We start from the raw sequence: 21,332 nt of genomic DNA on the forward strand, positions 1-21,332 counted from the left end.
CTTTCCCCCTGTTGGAGCCTTTCCACTTTGTATGAATAAATAACTATTCATTGAACCAGAGAGAGAGAGAATGACTGTATGGAGGTCACTCACATGGCAGACCCATTTCAAGCCCTGGGTGTGAATCAGGGAGAAGAGATTACATGGAGGAAGGTGTATACACTTACTTCATTTACTTCATTTTCCTGTTATGCTCTGTCTTCTTCCCCCCCCCCCCCAATCAGATGAGCCCATTCTACTGTGAGCCATTATATTTTGTCTATTTGACCCATTAGACAGAAATGACCTTAGCACAATTTCAGTGCTGAAGAAATACTTCCTACAATTATTTATTTAAATAAGTACAGTCATCCTAGCATTAATAATGGCTTGTAACTAGACCTGTGCAAATTCAACTCTATTTAGGTTCTATAAGAGAAATCTCTCTCTAATGCCCATGAAATAAAATCACACTACCACTATAATAATCAGTCTCACAATTTGCAATAAATACCACTGATATGTTTTCCCCAAAACATAAATTTCCCACACAGATATGTAAAATGCCACTCAATCATTCATTGAGGTCCATAGACAGAGTGATAAGAGATATTTTGCGATCAACATGCTTGCTGCCTGATAATGCCAGATTATTTGCCAACAGCATTCCTGATTAATGAACAAGTTCATCATGGTTTATTTCATGATGACATATTTATTATTTGGGCAGGCTGTGAGTATTATCCACAATACATTTTTATACCTTTTAGCTATAGCAACAAAATGGAATTTTGTATAGTTTGTGTAACAATAATTCTCTCCTTACCTTAGCCATCAAGAGATCCATTATAAGGTGATTAATTTTGTGTACAAATATATGACTCTGTTAAAAATTTACTCCTTGAAATTGTTCTGAAAGTTTAAAAAGGTTGTATGGGAATCCGGAGGAAGTAACACATTTTGTTTCATAATTGACTTGAGTATAGCGTTCCATTCTTCCCATAGTTAGGGTATGTAGATGCATGTATATATAAATTAATGTTTAGTTTTACTATGTCTGAATATTACAGAGTATGGTAGATGCACTCTACATTAAAAGAGTAATAGAATAAATCAAAAATCCTTAACTCGGTAGATGGGTAAATTTAAGTTCAGAGAAGAATTGTTCAGTTGCAACTGAGCAGAATTATTTTTGTATTTTCTTTCTGGTGAAAAAATGGTTAAAATTTCTAGTACATTCTAATTACCTAGCTGTAGCAACACTGCAATTTTTAATGGGGTTTTCTGTGAGTTACAGTAAATAATAAAATAATGAAAACTGATTTTGCAGCTCATATTGCATTCTCTTTTCTTTCCCCAAATTAGCTTGGAGACCAGAATCAAGGTGTTTGGCAACGGGACTTTGGTTGTCCATGCAGTCACGGATAAGGATGCAGGAGACTATCTGTGTATGGCCCGCAATAAGATCGGAGATGACTATGTAGTTCTCAAAGTGAACGTGATGATGAGACCTGCCAAAATAGAACACAAGAATGAGAATAACCACAAGGTTATGTATGGTGGAGACTTGAAAGTCGACTGTGTAGCCACTGGTCTGCCAAACCCTGAGATCTCCTGGGGCCTCCCTGATGGCAGCATGATAAACACCTTCATGCAGTCAGACGACAGTGGAAACCGAGCAAAGAGATACGTGGTCTTTAACAATGGGACACTGTATTTCAATGATGTGGGGCTGAGAGAGGAAGGGGACTACACCTGTTATGCTGAGAACCAAATTGGGAAGGATGAGATGAGAATACGGGTCAAAGTGGTGGCTGAGCCTGCAACTATCAGAAACAAAACCTACTCTGTTATTAATGTACCCTATGGAGACGTGGTCACTGTGGCTTGCGAAGCCAAAGGCGAGCCCACCCCCAGAGTGATATGGCTCTCTCCAACCAACAGGCCCATTCCTCTCCTATCTGACAAATATCAAGTGTATGGGGATGGCACCCTCCTCATCCAAAAGGCCCAGAGATCTGACAGCGGCAATTATACTTGTGTGGTGCGGAACAGTGCTGGGGAAGACAGGAAAATAGTCTGGATCCAAGTCAATGTTCAGCCTCCCAGAATCAATGGGCATCCCAACCCAATCACATCTGTGAGAGAGACAGCCATGAGGGAGAGCCGGAAACTTATTGACTGTAAAGCTGAAGGCATCCCAGCTCCACGGATCTTATGGGCTTTCCCAGAAGGAGTGATCCTGCCTTCTCCCTACTATGGGAACAGAATTACTGTGCACCGCAATGGCACCCTGGACATCAGGGGGGTAAGGCAGACAGACTCAGTGCAGCTAGTGTGCATCGGGCGGAATGAAGGGGGAGAGGCTAGGCTAATTGTGCAGCTCCTGGTCACAGATCATTTGGAGAAACCCACCTTCAGGGACCCGGTCAATGAAAGGATCACTGCCACGGCTGGGCACAGTATCAATCTGAACTGCTCAGTGCACGGGAACCCTGAGCCCAGCACATCTTGGATCCTTCCCAATGGCACTGAGCTGCTGAGCGGCAGCCACTTGCAGAGATTCTACCACAAGAGGGATGGGAAATTGCACATCAGTGCCCTCTCTGCAGTGGATGCTGGGACTTATCGCTGCACGGCCAGGAACCCAGGTGGCTATGCGGAGAGGGTGGTCTTCCTGAAGGTGGGTCTCAAGCCAGAAATCAGCAACCAGTACAACAACCTGGTAAGCATCATCAATGGAGAGACTTTGCAGCTCCACTGCGTCACCCAGCCGAACCCTCGGGCACACATTTCCTGGACACTGCCCAATGGGATGGTACTAGATGGCCCTCAAGCCATAGGTCGCTTCTCTCTCCTAGAGAATGGCTCGCTCACTGTGCGCAATGCTTCTGTATTTGACAGGGGCACCTACCTGTGCAAGGCAGTGACAGAGTATGGCACCTCTATTATGAATGTCCCAGTCATAGTGATAGCCTATCCACCCCGGATCACCAGTGAGCCAGCACCAGTCATCTACGCCAGGCCTGGCAATGCAGTTAAGCTGAACTGCATGGCTATTGGGATTCCAAAAGCAGAAATAACATGGGAGCTCCCAGACAAATCACATCTGACAACAGGAGCTCAGTCCCGTCTGTATGGAAACAAATTCCTTCACCCTCAGGGGTCGTTAATCATCCAGCAATCTACACAAAGGGATGCAGGCTTCTACAAATGCACTGCTAAAAATATACTGGGCAGCGATTCAAAAACAACTTATATTCACATATTCTAAAGTTCAAACAAACTCCTTTGACTAGACACAAATGCCCAGTCACTGCCAAGCAAGTGCAGCAGGAAAGTACTGTTTGTAAGCAAAGCCAGGGATACAGAGGGCACAAAAGTGGGATTTTAATTCTCATTTTCATGAGCAGTACATCACTGCTTTCATAATGACCATGATCCTGCAGAAGAAAGAGGCAACAAAAATACTTAAATGAGGGGGCTAACACAATTGTTTACATGATGTAATGTAATTTCTCATGGCATTCCACAGCACCTGAGACCTAATGTACTGTACACATACCTGTTGATATTCCAAAGCTATGCCTTGGCTTAACAAGCACTTTAAAAATACCAAAGAAGTATTAACTGTAATAAGTGAGCTACAGTGATAAAAGTGCTTTATTATTTTGTAGGAAAGACATCCGTTTTTTTATCCCCTGCAGTGCATTTCATAATCTAGCCTTATAGAATATGATTACTAACCTTTCTATTAATTCTTCTATCTGCTCTTCCAGATCAAAGATTAATTTAGCAAATAAGAGTGATCTATTTCTAATCAAGGACATTCAGACATTAGTTACTGTAATGAATGAACCTTTTCCAGCCAGTAAGGATGCTCCAGTTGAATTCAATTATTATATATTTTATATATATTTTTAAACCAGACTATGAGACTAGAAAGAACAACAGTGATTTGTCTCATTTTATAAATTATTGGTCTTTACAAGACTCTGATACGTTACTGTATTTTATAATGGTAAGGTCAGTATATTGTACATTTTATAATAAAAAGTATTTTCCAACCAACTTTTTTTCATGTTTTCATGGTAATTCAGACAAATGCTAGCTGAAAACAACATAATTAATGAAGTAAAATGAGTAAATATAACAGATTGTTAGACATAATCTTCATCCTACCGAATATCATTTCTGAAACCTGGCCAGCAACCTCCCATGCGCCCCATCATGGCCGAGGGTCAAGCTATAGGCAGCCTGCCTCACTTTCCCCTCCTGGACTGTTCAAATAAAACTTCCCTTTAAGCTTTGTCTTGGTCAAAACTACCCCTCCTTGGGGACTAGGTTTATTAATGTAAAATAAAACTGCAGATAAAACTCAATCTCTAAAGTCCATTTCTAAAACCACGCAGCACAAGGTTTCTCTTCCTCCGCCCAGGCCTTCCTGCCTGAGGCATTTGCATTCTCTCCTCTGCTTGGACAGGATCTCTTTCAGGCCCCCCTGCCTGAGGCAACTCCCCTGGTCTTAGGGTCTTCCCTGCAGGAGCCTTTCATCTCTCTCTGCAGGCTCTGCCACAGCTTCCTGAGCCAACCCCTTCACTGCAGCCACCTGCTGCCCTTTATAGGGAATTACCTGATTTAACCCCGGAGTCCTTCATTCTGTAATCAGGATTGGCTAGCATCAGACCTACACCCATTAGGGGGTGAGCCGTCCTGCTACAGTTTTCTAACAGCTAACATGGAATTCCTGCTCCATATCTTTTAGATATGTTTTCATGTTCAAAGTCTTTTGCTCAGAATCAAATATGGGATTATTTAATAGTGTGATGTCCCCATTTGATTTGCCCAGATTTTGAATACCACAACCACGATTAGACTAGCAAGTAAAACATTGACTCTGAGTTAGGAATGGAAGGATAATCCATACCAGGTCATCAGCTATGATTTTTGATTTCCTAAGGGCAGATTTGGGGAAATTCAGTGAATTTAGTTACAGAAATCAACTGAATTGAAGAGCTCAAGAGCTTAAATATGGAGGAGGCTTGGAATTTCTTCAAATCAATTATACAAAAACAATCTGAAATTTGCATCCCAAGCAAGGGAATAAAATTGTAAGGAAAGGTCCCAGACCAACTGGATGAATAATTACCTCCAAAAGATTATTAGGAGTTAACAGAGACCCTATAGGGAATGGAAAAAGGGGTTGATTAACAAAGAAAGTAACATCGTGGAGGTTAGACAATGTAGGAATAAAGTGAGAATTGCTAAAAGTCAAGATGAATTAGCTCTTGCCAAGCAATTTAAATAAATAATGAGGATTTTTAGTTATATAAATAAAAAAAGAATGAGGAAGGATGAAGTTGGGTCGTTATGCAGTGTGGATTGGAAGGACATTAAAGGTAAGCTAGGTATGGCCCAGAAATGGAATGAATCCTTTTAATTGGTTTTCAATAAGCATAATAATATGAAACATGGGCATGAAGGCAATACGGTTGTTAGAAATGAGTGTCGGATATGGACATTGCCACATTTGAGGTGGAAGACAAATGTAAAGAGCTAAATGTACTCAAATTGGGGAAGTGGAAGGAGATTTCCATCCCAGATTACTGAAAGAACTGGGAAATGAGATTGCTAGTCCTTTAGCAAGGAATTTTAATAACTCTGTCTATTCAGGAGTAATAACATATGACTGGAGAATAGTTAACGTTGTACCTATCTTTAAGAAAGCGCGGGGGGAGGGGGAGAAGTGATCGGAGTAATTATAGACCTGATAGTCTCACTTCAGTGGTATTAGAACAAATTGTGAAAGAAAGAAAGAATAAAACTTCATGAGGTAAATGGTAAAGGGGGTGTAATGCAATAGGGTTTACCAAAGGTTAGACTGTGCCAGAGTAACCTGATTTTTTTCTTTGAGAAAATAACTGATATTTTTAGATAAGGGAAGTGCAGTTATTTAATCTACTTGGACATCAGCAAAGCATTTGACACAGTACCGCATGGAAAATTATTAGTTAAATTAGGGAGGACGGGGATCAGTACAAGAAATGTAAGGCAGATAAGGAACTGATTAAAAGGGAGAAGGCAACAGGTTCTGCTGAAAGATGAATTATTGGACTGGAGGAAAGTTAACAGTGGATCAGTCTTGGGACTAGTCTTAGTCAATATTTTTATTAATGACCTTGGCTCAAAAAGTAGGAGTGTGCCAATGACATTTGCTGATGATACAATGTTGAAATGCATCATCAACATGGAGGGGGATTGGAATATTATGCAGGAAGATATGGATGAACTTGAAGTCTGGAGTAATAGAAATGGGATGAAATTGAATAGTACAAAGTGCAAGGTCATGTATTTAGAGTCTAATAATAAAAATTTATGCTACAAGCTGGGAACTTATCAGTTGGAAGCAACAGAAGAGGGCAGAGACCTGGGTGTGTGGACTATTCACACAATGACTAGGAGCCACCAATATTACACAGTTGTGAAAAAGGCAAATATGATCCTAGAATGTATCAGGTAAGGCATTTCCAGTAGAGGTAGTGAAGTATGAATGCCATTGTACTAGATATTGGTAAGATCTCATTTGGAATACTGTGTACAATTCTGGTCACCTATGTTGAAGAAAGATGAATTAAAACTGGAAAAGATGCAGAGAAGCATTACTATGATGATCAGGGGAATGGCGGGCCTATTTTATGAAAGGAGATTGGAAGAGATTGGCTTGTTTAATCTAGCAAAAAGATGGCTGAGAGGGGATATACATAAATACTTTAGGGGGGTAAATACCAGGGATGGTGAAGAGCTATTTAAGCTAAAGGACAAAGTTTGCACAAGAACAAGTGGATAAAAACTGTCTATGAACAAATTCAGTCTGGAAATTAGAAGGTTTCAAGCCATCAGAGAGGCGAGGTTCTGGAATAGCCTCCAAATAGGTGGTGTGGGAGAAAATAAATTAATTTTGAGAGATATGGACATTTTTATGATTGTGAATGCATGATGGGGTTGTTTGTGATGGTGGGGGGCAAGGGTCAACAACCCTTTATTCCAATTTATGTCTTATGTTCCTAAAAATTCATGGTTTCAGCTGGCCATCAGGGATTTCCTTCCTCGCACCCTAAATGTACTCTGGGTTTGGTTTGGTCTGTGTTATCTCCTTACACTGAATTATCAGGAATGGCCACAGCTGGAGATAGGGCATTGGGTGGGATGGGCCAGAGCTCTGAGGTAGCACCAAGCATTTTCTCTCTCTTAGGTGCTTGGCTGGCTGGTTCTTGCTCACATGCTCAAGGTCTAACTGATTGCCACATATGGGGTTGGGAAGGAATTTTTCCCCATGTCCAATTGGCAGTGACCTTGGGGATTGGGGTTGCCTTCCTGTGCAGCATGTGGGGGTAGGTCACTTGCCAGAATTAGCTGGGTTTATCTCACTTAATCATTTCTCTCCCATTATGAGGGCCTCAGGGATTGCTGCACCTCAGTCCCTCCTATTCTCTGCCTGCGGCACATAATATTCTAGTCTCTTGTGGACTGTAATGCTTCTGTGTAATTTTGATTGTTGGGTGTACTGTGTGGGTGCTGGATGGAGTTGGTGGCCAGTGATATATAGAATTTTAGATGAGATGATCTGATGGTCCCTTCTGGCCTTAAACTTTCTGATTCTAATATATGTGATTATATTTCTAAATCAGTACCATTTCATGAGTTGGTGAATGCTTCCAAATTTCACACACAGAACCTGTGGCTCATGATTTAAATGTTCAGGAGAATTTTATAGTTTTGATCTTTTATAGTTAATGGTCAAAACTTTGGGAGGGAGGGAATAATGCAGATATTTAAACATTCCTTTTTTGTCAAAATTTTAAATGTAGATTAAAAAAAGTGACAAAATCAAAATTTGGAAAATTTTGACCAGCTCCAATATATGCATGTGTCTTGGTAGTTTGAGCTGGTCTTATGTTATTTTGTGAATGAAATTTAAGGTTCAGAAACTGGCTTGTAAAAGTCTGGATCCTTATCTCGAATTAGTCATACCTCTTGAGTTTTCCAAAGGAAATCCTTTGGGAAGGAGCTTTCTGCTGCTGTTTGATCCTGCGTGACTGTAACAATAGAATCATAGACTCGTAGGCCTAGAAGGGATCTTGAGAAGTTATCTAGTCCGGTCCCCTGCACTCATGGCAGGACTAAATATTATCTAGACCAGAGGTCGGCAACCTTTGGCACGTGGCCCATCAGGGTAATCTGCTGACGGGCTGCAAGACGTTTTATTTACATTGACCGTCTGCAGGCATGGCCCCGCTGCAGCTCACAGTGGCCACAGTTTGCCGTTCCCGGCCAATGGGAGCTGCAGGAAGCAGGAACGTGCTAGCCGCCACTTCCTGTAGCTCCCATTGGCCGGGAACGGCGAACCATGTCCACTGAAAGCTGCAGGGGGGCCGTGCCTGCAGACGGTCAATGTAAACAAAATGTCTTGCAGATTACCTTGATAGTCCACATGCCGAAGGTTGCTGACCCCTGATCTAGACCATCCCTGATTTGTATTTGTCTAACCTGCTCTTTAAAACTCCAATAATGGAGATTCCACAATAAATTTAGGCAATTTATTCCAGTGTTTAACAACCATGACAGGAAGTTTTTCCCAATGTCCAACCTAAACCACCCTTTCTGTAATTTAAGCCCCTTGCTGCTTGTCCTATCCTCAGGTTAAGGAGAACAATTTTTTCTCCCTCCTCTTTGTAACAACCTTTTATGTACTTGAAAATTGTTACCATGTCCTCTCTCAGTCTTCTTTTCTCCAGACTAAACAAACCTAATGTTTTCAGTCTTCCCTCATAAATCATGTTTTCTAGACCTTTAATCATTTTTGTTACTCTTCTCTGGACTTTTTCCAATTTGTCCACATCTGACATGTGGCCAGAACTGGACACAATACTCTAGCTGAGGCCTAATCAGCACAGAGTAGAGCTGAAGAATTACTTCTCATGTCTTGCTTATAACACTCCTGCTAATACATCCCAGAATTATGTTTGCTTTTTTTTTTTTGCAACAGTGTTACACTGTTGGCTCATATTAGCTGTGATCCACCTATATGAAAAAAGGCAGCCACTTCAGTGGTCAAACTGAATAATGCACAATTAGATCTAACTTAGTGCCTTGACTAAGGTTCAAAAGCTCAGGCTCTGAATCAGCATGCCAATGGAATTTCTCACATGTTTAAAGCAGGGTACGAGCTTTTGTGTCCTGCAGAATTCGGGCCTCCCACATCAGAGTTCCGAATTAAAGAGAGGGGACTGAATTAGTGGCAAAAGTGTTTACCTTGATCATGTCAATAGTTAACACTTTTGCAATTTGACGTCCTTTGTAGATTTTATATCATGGCTGAACAGTTATTCTTCTAAGCTGACTGTTTTCCATTAAAATATTATAGATCAGATATGTCTTTCCTTTTATTCCTTTGATTAATTTTACCAGTTTGATGCTGGGGAAATGGCCATATAAATTTTAATAAAAATACAACTTTAAAAAGAATTTTAAGTCAATATTCCAGCTTTGAAAAATGAATTTGGCACTTTTATCCAATTGTCTGTCCAGTCTTTGGTTACCATTTGTAGAAATTTACAGATATTATTTTTAGACACTAAATAATTGCTGTATTTTTCTATTAGGCAGTAAAAATATATGTAGAATATATAAAAAATACACAATCAAATATGTAAGGTGTAATGATCAAACAACTCGTCTGATTATATATTACTTGCCCACCCAAAATTTCCAGTGACACCAGTGGAAGTTTTGGTTGGATGAGGAATGGAAGATTGCACTCCAAATATGTTCCTAGTTGATAGCAAGATGTGCATGCTTGCAGAATTCCCTGAAAAGCAAACTTCAATGAATTTCTACTATGATTCCCCAGTCCTCCTCCTTTACCCTGAAAGGCATAGAAAATCTAGTTTTCTTCTGAAAGAAATGTAAACAAGAAATAATATAGGTGAAAATAAACTGGATAAAATCATGTAATTAAGAAGATGTGTACTAATTTCTCTGTTCAAACACTATTTGCTGTTGCATCTTATCTTTCCCTACCTTCATCTGTTTTCTGCTGAGGCCCCAAATTTTCAGTGGTATTTACTGCATAGCCCTTTTGTCCCTCTTGGAGTCCTACTAAGTTCAATCGAACCTTTTGCAAGTACCAGGAAACCTGGGGGACACATGAACTGCCTGTGATATCTGCCACTCATGCCAGGGACCTCTTTCTTTAAGGTCTTAGGCCCTAGTCCTACACGTGCTGAACCCCTCCACACCATCTACATGGAGGCAGTTACAGGATTGGGGCCTTAGATCTCTATTTATTTTCATAATTTTCTGCAGGTTGTCCAGTGAATTTTGGATACAAGATACACAATACGTAATAATAATGCGTCTTCAAGAAAAATGTGATGAAAACAATGAAAAAGAACTCAATGACCTCTACTTTTTGGCTATTAACTTCTCCATCAATAAAACACCTACTGAAAGCCCATACCTGCAGTCCTTGTTCAGTGCCAAATAGTGACTGGCCCTTATGCAGATATGTAGAGGGGTGGAACAAAGACCCTACCCTCTGCAGGCTTGTCCCAAGGGCTTATTGGAATGGCAGTCCCTGAGGGCATGACCTTACCCTGTCCACACTGGCCTAAAGCGCAGTCTGAGCAAAGGATATTGCATCATCCCGTTCAGTCACCCTTTCCATTGCAGTGCTCATGGAGGGATTGTGCAACCCCGAGGCAAAATTTATCCCCAAGTTCCCCATGTGATGGTGTAGCTATGCAGTACCCCCTACTTGGAGCAGTGCTGTAGGTTGTTTCTCACAGGCATTTTGCCTAAGTACTGTAGAGTCATGTGTGTAGTATTATCATTAAACTGATTAGGTCTATGCAAAATTGTAACAGAAGAGAAGTATGACCTCTGAAACAGTGTGACAGATTCAGTGATGACACCTACTATAGAAATCCACATGTAATTTACATAATTTAAATATCCCTTAACTTCATCTGTTCATTTAAAGAAAATGGAGCAGTTTTGTATTGTTCTTAATTTGGGATGTTTTTAAGATTTAAAATTAAAGAATAAAACCAGGCCCTGAATTATTTCCGAGGAAAAGATAACTTGTCATTACTATCTGACCTGAAAACAGAAAAACAGAGTTGTCTGACATAGTTCATACAAAAAGAAAATCCCTCTCAGCTCAGCTGCACAGATCACAAGGTGCCAGGGTTTTACATTTTAGTGTAAAATGATACCTTGTCGAAAATGAGTACCTATGTTTTCAGTAGATACTATTTCCATACCCTGGTAGAAGAAACACTAGCTTGCAAATTTTTAATGTACGCTATATTTTGTGTCAGTTATAACAATGAAGGCTTTATGATGATCTATGGGAAAGATTCCTAGACATTTATTGCATCATGGATATGAGTGCACAAAAATCACAACTTTATAGAAGAAATTTGGTTTAAAAAAAAGTAAATGCAAAGAGAGTGGGATTTTCAAAAGCACCTAAGTGGCTTTGAGGCAGAAGAGCAATTGATTTTCAAGGGTCCATGCTTGCCTGAGTGTCCTCACAATTTATCAGGATTGTACAGAATGGAAATAAGGGGTTTGGAGTATATTCTACCTGCCTTTGTCTCTATCTCTGTACATGAATCACATTTTCAAATGGGCTTGTACAAAAGTGTGATTCACATTTGGGTGTAGTGAGCTTATGTGTAGAAATCCCCTAATGCCCAGAGTTGTATGTGTGTATATGAGCTGTGTGATCATGACCCCAATGTATTTGCAAACATGCACTAATGTGAAAGAGTGTTGAATGACCAAACCTGGTGTTAGTCTTCAGAGAATAATACAGACCCTTACAAAAAACAAAGTCTAAAGTCCCCAAACAGGATACACAATCAGCAACAAGGAAATCATCACACTGAAAGACAAATCACATAAAAATAGGCAGTATAAGATTTAAAAGAAAGTACTAAATAGATACTGCCATATTATCAAGCTCAAAGGAATTGGTGAGCAAACACACCGTGAGGACATTATACAGTCCATCGTATATGGCTCAAAAATCATATAAACTCTCTGGATGGTACAGGTAGTCATAGGTTAGGATATTGATCATTTCTTAATCTTTTAACCATTAGTCAGTGTACATACACCTCTACCTCGATATAAGGCGATCCGATATAACACAAATTCTGATATAAGACGGTAAAGCAGTGCTCCGGGGGGGGGGGGGGGGGGGCTGCACACTCCAGCGGATCAAAGCAAGTTCGATATAACACAGTTTCACCTATAACGCAGTAAGATTTTTTGGCTCCCAAGGACAGCGTTCTATAGAGGTAGAGGTGTATTAGCAAAGGCTTCCAAATCAATTTTTGTATACATTTGAGCCAGAACCTCAGCTGATGTAAATGGATATAATCAATATACCTATGCCAACCTACACTCGCTGAGGAGCTGGCCCAAGTGTTTAGTTATTGTGTGGTTATCACTATTTATTTCTTTGCATTTGTGTGTTTGAGTTTTGTAAATGATGTGATAGGTAAATACATTGTTGCCACTTACCAATATTAGTTTTTTTTTTTAACAGAGTGTTTTGGTTTGGAAATTTCCTCATATATACATTTTTCACTTTCTTTTTTGTGTAGGCAAATTTTAAATGGATGAGATGCTCTGGATAATCAGATTGATTAAGTGCAAGTGGTGCTAGCAAAACTAATAAGCTCCTGTGGAGCTCTGCATCACTCAGTGCACACTGGACATCATATGCACATTCCATAGACAGTTAAATGTAGCCATGCATGCATGGGCCTTACAGCCTGCTCTCACTCCAAAGGTTGGTCAAACTGCACAAAAGTAGCAAACCTAAGGCTAGAATACATATTTTTGTTCTACAGTGCAAATAAGTATCAGACCCTAGTCTCAAATGCATCTTCCTGGTTCTGCAGTCCCTTCCTAATGCACTAGGGCATTATTCTTTCCTGCCAAGTCATAGCACTTTTCTGTGCTTTAATTATGCTATCTGAAAAATAAAGCTAATAACAATGATCAAAAAATTCAAGTATGGATGCCTAAAGTTAGACTCATAAATCCTTATTTATCACCTAAATAACAGGGCCCTGATTTTTCAGCCATCATGAGCACACACAACACCTACTGAAGTCAATGGCTAAAAAACTCCCATTGCAATCAGGTTGGACCCAAAACTATCTACAACAAAAACGTTTAATAACTGCTTCATTGCAACATAATTTCTTCAAATATAGTTGACCTCCAAATTTTCAAGAAAATTTGACCCTATGAACATTTTACATGCCTGGTAACAAGCTATTTGTTACAAGTGGAACACAAAGCAATACATTTTAGAGTGTGTTTATTTTTTTTTCAGATGGTGTAATTTTAAAATTTGTATAATTCAAAAACATTTTGAATTTTCTTCACACTTTTCTTTAGACTGTGGTAGTTATGTACTAAGAGCCAGATCCTCAAAAGTAATGGGAGTTAGGTGCCTAAATACTTTTGAAGATCTGGGTCTAATCTGTTTAGGTGTTTTTTTTTTTTAATTAAGCACCTATTTGCATCTGTAGGCACTTAAATACCTTTGAAAATTTGGTCCTGAGTGACTTGACCCAGGTCACACAGGAAGTTTGTAGTAATGCCAGGAACTGTACCTGAATGGGACTACAAGACCATCATCTTAGCTCCATAGTAGAATTGTGGTGGCAACATTTATAAACATAATGGCATTTGCCCCATCCTGCTTGACTTCAACAGGAATCTCATGTGCGTAGATACCTCCATGTAAATCAAAGTAAAAGTTCCATGTGCCAGTCATACTGAGAGAATTAAATAAGATCAACACACATTATATATCCACCAGGCAGGGGACTGTATGTAATTATTAAAGTATGTCTGTGGTCTGTATGATTTGCTCAGATAATTCTCGTTAGTGTATAGTTGAGGAGTTACCCCCCATAACTGAGATATTTTATGCTATTTAATTGATAGCTACAATTATGAAAAATTGGTATATGTTTAGATCTCACTTCTGACATACAATATGTTGTTTGGGGATACTATGTAAAGAAAAAATTGCCTTTTGTCAAATTTATGTAATATGTATGTTTTTGTGTATACACTCGCAGCACACTAAAAAGAATAAAAACATACAAAGTTTAAATGTAAAATAAGGGTATCTTGTAGCATACATGAATGATATTTATAACGGTATTGTTCTTCAGGATAAAGTGTAAGTTGTAGAATTTAATAAGAAATTTGGAAAGAAAGTTTATTGCTATAAAAGCCAAATATAAAAGAGATTCTTTAACGCTTAGTCTTTATATCTTTGGAGAAACGGAAGACTCAAGTAAATTATATTTATACAGGTTTCAGAGTAGCAGCCATGTTAGTCTGTATCCGCAAAAAGAACAGGAGTACTGGTGGCACCTTATAAATTTGTTAGTCTCTAAGGTGCCACAAGTACTCCTGTTTTTATATGTTTATACAATAATTTTCATAATTTACACAAAATATAATTAACTATACATTCCATAGACTTTAAATAAGAAGTGATTTTGAATTGAATTTGCAACAGGTTTGAAAGGAAGGAAGAAGTTATGCAGATTTTACCTCACATTCTGAAAAAAATGACCTTAAACAAATTGTATCCCAGTCAATTCTCTTAAACTTTGAGGACAAAAATAACATTAATCTACACCTCAGTCATCTCAATACACTGAACATGAAATTACATTAAATCATGTTCAAGGAATAATGGGAAAAGCAAGTGTCTCAATAAAATCTTCCTTTCCCACATAAACTGAATCTATTGAGGGAAGTACTGTAAAGTGCGCACACACAAAACAAAGGATCACCTGGTCCTGTGAACTTACATTGTATGTCATGCTGTTACATTAATCACAGTGTTTTGCCTCATATGAAGTGGCTCTTGCTGTGCCGAGGGCATAGCGACAATAACAGGTTAAAAGGAGAGGTAGGAATGTGTATGTGTGCCTAGAAGCATCACCCAGGGCATCGTCACAATGCACTGTAAAGATTTAGGGTTTTTGTAAATGTTTTTCAGGGTTTCAATACTCATGTGGTTTTCAAAGTGAGTCATGCTGTAGTTTTAAAACAAAATCAGAGTTTAAGACAACTATGCAGCATATCCAGCTAAACTTTTTTAAAGCAATTATTATTAGAATGGAAATATCTATGGTGATTCATCCAGTGGGTCAGTGAAGCTGAAGGAGATGTGCAGCCACTAGACAAACAAATAAGAAACAGACTTTATATAATCAGACCCAGCAAAGGGTGAAAGACAAGCTTTATGTTGGTTGGAGTGAAGCAGAAAATCTTTCCTTTTGTTTTTTCTATTATTGTCTGCCCCTTTTTTATCTTAATTAAAATAATATAAAGCAACTTAATCAAGATCCATGTACACACCAGGAGGCCTAAGACCTGCTTGATTCATCCCAGTAAAACAATTTCTGCATGTTGTCCAAAGTCTAGTCTCATCAGAAGACTGAAGCTGAATGTGTTTGAAGAGACATGGGTCTCAATGAATTGTGAAAGGCTGAAGTTGTATGAAATGGAGGAATGCATGGATGAAATTGTGAGCAGAACTTAATCCACAACATTTCCTCAAAACGGGTAAAATTCCAGGTTTTGCCACATTTACTCTCATTGACTACTACCTTACATTGTAAATAGTGCCAATAAATAATAAATAATAATTCAAGTCAATGAGGCCACTCACAGAATAACTCAATATGAGTAAAAGTGGGAGAATCTGGTGCTGAGTAAGGTCAGTATGAATAAAGGATGCCAACATCTACCGCCTAATCAATGAGGGCCAGATTCCATTACCTTAACTCATACTATTACTCTGTGAAGTCATTGAACCTACTGAAATGGAGGATATCAGAATCTGATCCAGATGCAATCCTTGTGGCCAGATTCTGATACCCTTACTCACATTGACTTGCAATTTACTCCAGGAGTGACCTTACTGAAGTCAATATATTTACTGCCTGAGTAAGGTGCTACTCAGCATGACTAAGTATTTCAGAATCTGGCTCTCAGTCTTTATTTAGGCCAAATTTCTACATAGAAGCTCCAGGATTTGGCCTATTGTATGGAGTTAATTAAAAATTAAGGGCAACATTCTACTCTAATCTCCTGATATTCTGCTTTTGTGCATGTGCAAGACTACAGATGTCAAAATTATGCCATTGTGCATATGGTTCGGTGTAGGTAGAGAGAGCTGGATATCAGAGCCAAGATATGTTAGGCAAGATAGGCACTGCTCTAACTGACTTGACTTGATGAAGAGAAAAATCCAGGATCCATTTTCCTACACTACAAAATGCTAAGCCTTGCAAAGGTCATTCAGAAGAAAATCTCAGGAGGCCAGGGGGAACAGCTAATGCCCCACCACTCCTTAAAACCATGCTTTCTTCAAGCTAGTACCTGGGCCATCTTTGGTGGATTCTTCAGTATGTCTTGATTACAAGGTGCATTGATAATTCATATTCAGGGGCTTGACGCCTAGCATAACTGTTAAGCAGAGATCCTTCCCAGCATATATTGCTGCCCTGGCCCTGCTCCTTTAACTGTCCAGCATGACTACTAATGGGGGTTCATTGGCCAGGTAGCTGGATCCTTCAGTGGACCAGAGAGTCTTGCATCACTGTGCTGTGTCCATCCCTCAACACACACACACATTTCAGGCAGAGTTCCCAATTCTGGAGCCCCTTTTCTGGGATTCTGCCAGTTGAAGCCAGCAGAACCCAGAAAAGATGTTGATTAAACAAATCTGCGTCTGTTGAGTGAATAAGATTTCAGACTACTTAAATCTATTTTAAGATTAAAGGGGGTAAAGACTTAGCAGAAGCTGAAACTGAGACATTAAAAAAATGATGAGGAGTCCTTGTGGCACCTTAGAGACTAACAAAAAAATGGTTATCTTTGGTCCTTGACCTTGATAGCATGCTACCTTGACTTGTAATGTCCAATGAAGGTGATATCATCTAACAAAATTCAGCTTTAAAACTACACTGATAAAACTTAGATTTGTATGTGTCTGATAGCAAACACAAACATCTCTTAAGAATACAAAGCTCTGCAGGAAGAGTTGACAGGGTTTCCAAAAACTACATCTAGCACAGTCAGGGTGAGACGCTGACTCTCAAGTTCATGCATGCTTGGCTGGTTTGTCATATTTATATAGCATGTCCACTTTAACCTTTCCTTCTGCTTTTAATCTAATCTGCAAGATACACTGGGAAAGTTAACAGGAACGATTACACGAAGTAACATAAAAGACACTTGGGACTAATCAAAAGAATGATTACTGTTATAAGTAATGGAGGACACAGGCAAGTGACCAGTTTCAGTGCTGACTAACACTGGTACAATTCTATTGACATCAGTGGAAATAAATGGGTGCAAATAACACAGATTTTGGCAGAAGGGTATTAACTGAATTGCAGCTGACAAACTACCACACCTTGCCATGGAACAATTTCAAAGACAGGGGTAATACAGTGAAGACAATAAGAGTTTACAGTCTAAGAGTAACAGATATGCACTATTTAAGTACTAATGATCCAGGGCTGTTATTTATTACAATTTTGTAGTTAGGGTGACCAGACATCCGATTTTTAAAGGGACAGTCCTGTATTTAAGCAGATGTCCAGACTTTTTCTTAAAAACGGACAAATTGTCCTCTATTTTCTGTCTCTCCTCCCTCCCCCCCTCCACATCAGTACTGGCAGGTCCTGCTGCTAGCTGGATCCCTGCTCGCCAGCCGCTCCCCACCAGTGGTGAGTGCGGGTCCAATGGCTGACAATGGAGGTGGGTGTTCAAAGCTAGCCACGCCCCCGGCCAGTCTGTCAGTGCAGCTCCCACTGTGTGCCAGCTCTCGGCCAGCAGGGTCCCCCCCCCCCCATCCATTTCTAGATGGCACTGGCTGTGCGCTGCGAGCTGCAGTGGCTGGTAGTGTGGGCAGGCACCTGGCAGCCGGATACATGTCACCTCTGCTGCCCACCCATCAGCCCTTTACATGCTCCCCCTCCCACTGTCCTCTCCCTCTTTGCCCAGTCCCCCCATCCCAGCCCCGCTGCTCCTCCATATCCCACCTGATGGGGTACATCCTGCTCCCAAGTCTGTGTGGAGAACCAGCCCCTGGCCGGAGCGCTCAGCTCACCAACAGCCTAGCTGGCAGGCTCCTTCCTTCCTCCATTGCCTCTGGCTGGGCCAGCACCCCGGGAAAGCCCAAGACCCTCTGGCCCGGGGTGCTGGCCAGGAGGAGCCGAGCCCTGCATGTGCCAAAGCCCTGCAGAGCACTGGTACGGGGAAGCCTCTCTGCCCCTCAGCTAAGCTCTGGAGTGGTGGGGGAAAGTGGTTTCCAGCCTGTTAACGCCCTGAACCTACAGACTCCACAGCAGCCCCCAGAGCAGGGGCTTAGCACCCTCGTCACTCACCCCACCCCCGCCCTGGGTCTTGCCCCCAGGGAGTGTGGGGCTGCTCCATCCCCTAGGCATCCTCCTCTGCTGAGCCAGCTCTCCGGTGAGGTTCACTGAAGCCCCTGCAGTCAGGTTCCCTGGGCCCGAGTGCACAATGCATCCTTCGGGCTTAACCCCTTCCTGCCCGCACTGTAGCCAGGGGATAGGAGGTGGCTGGGTTACGTTGGTGGCCGGCCTGGAGGTGTTAGTTAGGGTGACCAGACAGCAAATGTGAAAAATCGTGACAGGGGGTGGGGAGTAATAGGAGCCTATATAAGAAAAAGCCCCAAAAATCAGGACTGTCCCTATAAAATCGGGACATCTGGTCACCATAGTGTTAGTTGCCTTTCAACACTGTGTGGGCAGGAAGGGCGGGAGGGGGAGAAGAGTTCTGCAAAGGCACGGGACAGGTCATCCCTTCCCCAGCTCCTCCTTCCCTGCAGCTGGAAGCAGCTCCCATCCCTTCCCTTCCACACAGTGCCAAAAGGCTGCTGCTGGTCACGTTCTGGTGTGAACCCTGGCAGAAATCTGGGTGGGGGGGTGACATGTAACCCTGCGTGCCGCCCACACACATGTTGCCTTGGGAAGACACAGTGCCAGGTACCAGGAGAGGTGGGTCCATCCCAGGGGCCCCACCAGGCATGGAGGGTGGACAGCACCAGGAAGGAAGAGTCAAGTTGGTCCATCACCCCCTCGTGTGAGAGAGGTGTATGGGAGTGTGTGTGTGTCACCCCTCCCCGTCTGAACCCTAAACCTTAAAGATAAGAAGGTAAATAAGAAGAATCCAACTGAACAGTATTTCTTTTTAATGGGGGCTCAGTCAATTTGATGTTAATTTGAACATTTGTACGATTGATTGCCATTGAACTCGCTTGAATCTGAATAATTTTACCAGGTGTCCCATATTCAGTATAGGGAAATATGGTCACCCTAGTTTTAGTGCTAGAGCTATGCTTCTAGTTTATAGTTAGAGCTACTAGGAAACACATGAAGCATTCATTAAGTTTGACATCACTTTTCAAATCACGGTCAAGTAGTTGGCAGATCTTGTGTAAGACTAATAGAGAAAAATGGACACTGAAATTTTTGCAATGTTATTATAAGGAGAAGACAGTAGAAAATTATAGATGAACTGACGATACTGTCAGAGGTCAACTGAATTGTTTAAATTGAGTTGAAATTGTGACTCTACACCTCAAAATGTATTTACTTACTTATATGAAAAGGGAATGATTAAATTCTATCTATCTAAACTTTTTACTGGCACCTACCACTGTTTTATTTACATATGTCCATTTTAATATTCTTCTTACACAGAATCTTAATCTTGAATGAACATAACACTGAATTTGAAATAATTTTAAACATGAATCTAAACAATGTGTAACCCAGCAACCACAGCCTTTATATCTTTTATTTTTATACAAATTACATTATATGCAAAGCTGGCAGTGGCGTCTATAATTATGCTTACCTAACACTTTCCATTATAAGCTTCTGTTTTCAGTTTACAGCTTTGCCAAGCTGACTACTTGGGCTGAAATTTTCCATGCTGGCTTTCTGTCTCCAGCTGATTTTTTTATATATTTTAAGTTTCACTGAAAATGGTTCAGATGCTTCCAAGAGTGAGGTTGGGGGGGAGGGGGATGGTAGTTTTGCCAAAGTTACCAATTTTTTCCAACTATTTCATTGAAGAGCTCTAGCACTTCTATGCTTTGGAGCAGGCACTTGAAATTGTGTAAGGGTCATAATCCTGAGATCAAAGAGGTGCCTTCTGCTGTTCCCATGAAAATTCACTAACTTTGGCTGAGTTATAAGCCTAGGTACTTGTTCAGTAGACCTACTTAGAGACTTGATGCTAAAATTTCTGAATATTCCATCTGCACTGAGCATGCTCCAGTCTCATGGACCTCTTTACAGTCCAACTGCACTGAACATGTTCCCAGTCCCCACTGAACCTCCTACGTGGTATATACAAAGCTAGCATTCCCACTGAGCAGTACAGCAGCAGCAGCCACCTCATGACAAGGGAAGGTGCACTGGACTAGAGCCAGGAAGAGACCACAACCTCTAGCTACAGCTATTTCACTGAATGGGGTTAGTTCTGTGTGCTTTGCAGCAATTAGGGAAACACCTCACAACCCTACCTTGGAAGTCAGGCAGTTATTATTTTCCCCTATTTTAAAAATAAGGTAACTGAGAGGCTACACAAAGTAACTGGGAATAGAACCCTACTCTCTAATATGGCAAATCTCATCCATTTATCAACATTGCATTTCATAATGAATTTGCCTAATGTATGTGCTTGGCTGTGCTGTCTGTAATAGAAGACCACGCTCCCCTCCAGTGCTAAGGATCAACATTTCTCTGGTTTCTAGCAAATAGTTGTGTGGGTCACTAGGAAAATGAGTGGTGTGTTCCCCCTTTAGTGGCTGGTTCACATAGAGAATATCAGCTGTTTCCTAGAAGACAAAACAAGACAAATACACACAAAAGGGGAGAGAAAAGAATAGCAAAAAATGAAAATGCAGCTTCTGTCTTTGGTGTTGACTTTCACTTGCAATCTCACTGCTGGGAAAAACACAGGTATGGCACACGATCTTATCAGCCACTTTGAGATGTGGCAAACATGAACCATTATTGAGATGTTTAGGGCATTGCTTTGAGCTGCCTTTCTGGTCACAGTGTTGCAAAATATACAGTCTTGGCCAGCTAAGCCAGACTTATATTAGACAGAAGGAAAAAAGCGAGGAATAGGAAAAAGAAGAAATAAGGTAAGGGAGAAAAAGGACAATTGAGTGGGGAACAACAAAGTCT

At 40.7% G+C, this 21,332-nt stretch overlaps 2 protein-coding genes across 4 annotated transcripts in view; one reads left to right on the top strand and one right to left on the bottom strand.

Annotated features, from left to right (window-relative positions):
- The window catches only part of MXRA5 (matrix remodeling associated 5), a 33,612-nt gene extending 29,562 nt beyond the window's left edge, over positions 1-4,050 (top strand). The window contains exon 7 of the mRNA XM_042840834.2: positions 1,345-4,050. Coding sequence (XP_042696768.2) covers positions 1,345-3,253 — 1,909 coding nt within the window. The 3' untranslated portion in view covers positions 3,254-4,050. The remainder of the gene's footprint in view (positions 1-1,344) is intronic.
- Positions 1-21,332, bottom strand: part of LOC101951641 (CD99 antigen) — a 514,232-nt gene that overhangs the window by 101,410 nt on the left and 391,490 nt on the right. The gene's annotated exons all lie outside the window — the stretch shown is intronic.

The sequence above is a fragment of the Chrysemys picta genome, chromosome 1 (assembly GCF_011386835.1).
Source record: "Chrysemys picta bellii isolate R12L10 chromosome 1, ASM1138683v2, whole genome shotgun sequence".
Taxonomy (NCBI): Eukaryota; Metazoa; Chordata; order Testudines; family Emydidae; genus Chrysemys; species Chrysemys picta.